This window comes from Cibotium barometz, chromosome 24, assembly GCF_041138505.1.
Source record: "Cibotium barometz isolate CiBa-2024 chromosome 24, ASM4113850v1, whole genome shotgun sequence".
Lineage (NCBI taxonomy): Eukaryota > Viridiplantae > Streptophyta > Polypodiopsida > Cyatheales > Cibotiaceae > Cibotium > Cibotium barometz.
The window spans coordinates 28,082,532-28,086,477 of record NC_141069.1 but is presented as its reverse complement, the minus strand read 5'-3'; the positions used below and the strand labels follow the sequence as shown (position 1 = coordinate 28,086,477).

The following is a 3,946-nucleotide window of genomic DNA, read 5'->3' as shown; positions in this document are numbered from 1 at the left end:
AAACACGGTCTTGCTTTTTACTAAGCCAAGAGATGCAAGCTGAACCCAATGAGAAGCAATAACCGGTGGTGGATTTTCTATCATCCATATCTCCTGACCAATCTGAGTCAGTGAAACCACTCAGAGAAATGACTGAATTTGCAGCATAGTGCAGTCCAAGAGTAAGAGTGCCCTGCAGATATCTGAGAACCCTCTTGGCTTCTTGCCAATGTGTGACTGTAGGACAATGCATAAACTGACTGAGCAACCCGGTGGCATGTGCAATATCAGCCCTGGTAGAACACAGATAGATAAGACTACACACCAACTGTCTATAAAGTGTGCCATCAAACTTCTCTGCTGTATCATGCTTTGAAAGCTTGAGACCTTTGGTCAATGGAGTGGCCACGGGTTTGCAATTTTCCATCTTAAATTTCTGCAAGAGACTCTTTGCATACTTTGTTTGGGACATACATATCCCCTCCTGGGTTTGCCAAAACTCAATGCCAAGACAATAGTGCAAGAGACCCAAATCTGTCATATCAAATGTCTGACATAATGCGGATTTGATGGCTGCAATTTGCTGAGTACTACTGCCTGTGAGTAGTATATCATCCACATAAAGAACTAAAATCAGCAAATCTGATTTTTCTTGCAGAACATAGAGGTTAGACTCTGTATGTGTGTTCACGAAGCCCTGGGACAGCAAGTACTGATGTATCTTGTGATACCACGCACGGGGTGCTTGTTTTAGCCCATACAATGCTTTGCGTAGCTTGCATACTTTGTGCTCTTGTCCCTTAACCTCAAAACCTTGGGGTTGCTGCACATATACTTCCTCCTGTAGATCACCGTTCAAGAAGGCAGTTTTGACATCCATCTGAAAGACGGGCCAGCCATAACTTGCAGCAAGAGAGATGACAGACCGAATGGTAGTCATTTTGGCTACCGGAGCAAAGGTCTCCTCATAATCAACTCCCTCCTCTTGGGCATACCCCTTGGCTACTAAACGGGCCTTGTGTTTTTCAACAGTACCATCTGCATGATACTTAACCTTATAGATCCATTTGGTACCAACCACATTCTTCCCAATGGGCTTATCAACCAAATCCCATGTGGCATTCCTTTCAATGGAACTAATTTCAGATTTCATGGCTTCCTGCCATGCGGGATGTTCCTTGGCATCCTCAAATCTTTGAGGTTCAGTTTCAGCTGCCATAACTGAAGCCATCAAAGCATAATTTACCTGTGATGATGCATTCCTTGTGGCTGTCCTGGTTCTCCCTAAAGTGGGCTGAACATTAGCCTCTCTGAGGGTCAACCGTGCCCATTTTGGGACTGAATTTGCAACACCATCACTGGCTGGACCATTGTTGGTAGTATCCGTGATAGGACGGGGTAAAGAGTTCCAAACATGTGGCTGTCCTGCCTCACTAGCTGGCTGCCCTTCTGGAATATTTGAGGGAAATTCCCCCTCAACATATGGCACCAACAAATCTGAACTGGGTGAGGAGGATGAAGACTCCATCTCATTACCATCAAACTGAAATCAGATTCTTTTTCAAATCTGGAACATACCAAACATCACGGATGTATTGTTTCTTCCCTGAACCATCCAAGAGAATAGGAACATGTCCCACTCCCGTGATATCCTGAGTGGCATCATTGGCACAAACAACATGTCTGCCATGGACCGGTGTAATGTCCTCAAACCAATCTCTGTGATGAGTCATATGCTTAGAAGCACCACTATCCAAATACCAAGGATCAGTGGTCGCCAAAGATGCATCAATACCCTCTGGCACTGGCTCAATAAGAGCATGAGCATGTGTAGCATGTGACATACTGGACATACTGGATTCCCCCCCTGTGTCAATGATCTCATGATCCACAACACCAAAAGCAAAATCCTTGTCATCCTGGGCATAATGTGCATGAGAAGAGGCATTTGAATTTTCAGCAGGTGCAACAAAATTACTGTTTGTAACCCCCCTCTTTTTCTCATTAGCAATCCTCTTCTGACACTCTGCAATGTAATGACCAGGCTTTTTGCAATAGTTACATTTGCCCTTCTTCTGAGATGCGAGACTTGCCTGAGAGCTTGCATTGCCCTCACTTTTAGGCTGAAATCCATGGCTGTTTTTTTTCTGAAAATTGCCTCCTTTTGACTGAAATTTGCCCTTTCCTTGCATGGCAAGAGCTTGCTCACCTTGGCGGGATGAATGAGCAAAATTAGAGGTTCTTTCCTCTTCTTGCAGGAGCAGACCTACCAACTCATCAAATGAAACAGGAGCAGCCCTAAGCATGATAGACAAAGAGGTAACAAAAGTGCCAAACGACGGAGCCAGGCTATTGAGAGTGATAGTGACCAGCTTTCTGTCCTCTATCTCCTCATCAACACCTGCTAATTGATCTCTAAGATCAGTAATCTTAGCAATGTGATCTGCAATTCTCTGCCCTTCTTGCATCTTCAACTCCTTGAGTTGATTCGTCAAAGCTAGCACTCTGGCTTCATTCTTGACCTGGTACATGGATGCCAGTTTATCCCAAGCATCTTTAGCATACTTACAGGACTTGATAGTAGTCATAATGTGCCTCTTCACTGAGAGGGAAATCAAAGACAAAGCCTGGGCATTTCTCCTATCAAACCTCCTTTGCTCGTCCAATAAAGCAGGAGTAGGAGCTGTGGTTGTAGATGTGATGGATGAAGATGAACTAGTTGCAGCTAGCTGGCCTAGTTTCATCACCACTCACAATGTCCCACAATCCCTTGCCAACTAAAATGTTGCGGAGCATAAATGACCACAAGGCATAATTTGATCCTTCCAATTTATCCCCTTCAGTGATAGTGCCAAAGCTTTCGGAAAGAGACATGTTTACTTCACAAATAACTGACTGTAAATATAACCAAGCACCCAAGAGCAAACAGGCTCTGTGCAATTATTGTCAAAGACAAACGAAAGTCCAAAGCACCCAAGAGCAAACAAGCTCTGTGCAAGTTGGAGTTCCTGTTCAGTGAGAACCTGTAGAGAGTAGCTTTCTTACCAAGAAGATTTGGGTACTGAAGCAAATCGATTTGAAGTAGAAGCTTCTGTGATGTTTGCTTGTTTTGGGGCTGAACTATGCTGAGAAGATCACCAATCCAGCAGTAGGTGAACTCGTACTGAAGAAGAAGGCTGCTGCTGCCTACTGCTGCTGAAGATAGCTCTTATACAACAGTAGGAGAGTGCTGCAGGCTGAAAAACAGCAAAGTAGTACTCCAGGAAGTGGGTAAATGCAGGGCGACCTGAAGTAGGAGCTCCCGGGCTCGGAAACAAACTGAAAATCAGCAGAGCAAAAGGTGTCCTGGAGGTAGGCGACCTGAAGAAGACCTCCCGGGGCAGCACTGTTTGAAGGGCGACCTCAAGAAGAAGTCCCGGGGCAGCAATGTTGAAGTTCTCTGACCAATCTTCACTGCATCTGACTGAAAAACGAGCTGGAAACAGAAGTGGGCTGAATGTAGGATCGAGAGCAACACGAGGACACGAGAGAACTTGCCACAAGACGGAAGGCAAGGCTGAATCTCGGTTCAAGTGACTGATGCTCTGATACCACTTGGAGGAACACAAATGGAGACAGGAGTGAACACAAGTGAACGGATGTGCTCACACAAGAAAGCTCCAACAGATGTTCAATAGATAAGAATACAAAGTACTTGGTATGTATAGTCACCAAGTAGAACATAAAAATAAACTAAGTACTCGACTAGCCTACAAGGTCATATCTTTGTATATGTCTACAACCATGTCTTTAAACGTGACATACATGTATCCTAGAAGACACCTTAGGCAATGATAGTAAAGCATCATGCCTCTTTCAGTTGGGCCTCTATTCATGTCAAAGCAAAGCTGCTCCGCCGTCAAATCCATCATGTCTTTCTTTTGGTTGATCGATGCGGACTACGATCAACTTCATGAATCTCCCAACA

At 44.6% G+C, this 3,946-nt stretch overlaps 1 protein-coding gene across 1 annotated transcript; it reads right to left on the bottom strand.

Moving 5' to 3' along the window:
- Positions 1-1,517: 1,517 nt before the first annotated feature.
- Positions 1,518-2,723, bottom strand: LOC147625111 (uncharacterized). The gene has a single exon (XM_086817937.1). The coding sequence runs from the start codon at positions 2,721-2,723 to the stop codon at positions 1,518-1,520; it is 1,206 nt and encodes a 401-aa protein (XP_086674063.1).
- Between the last annotated feature and the right edge of the window lie 1,223 nt (positions 2,724-3,946).

Bases quoted from the DNA above. Each gene is read 5' to 3' on its own strand.
- LOC147625111 (XM_086817937.1), bottom strand. From the start codon at position 2,723: ATGAAACTAGGCCAGCTAGCTGCAACTAGTTCATCTTCATCCATCACA.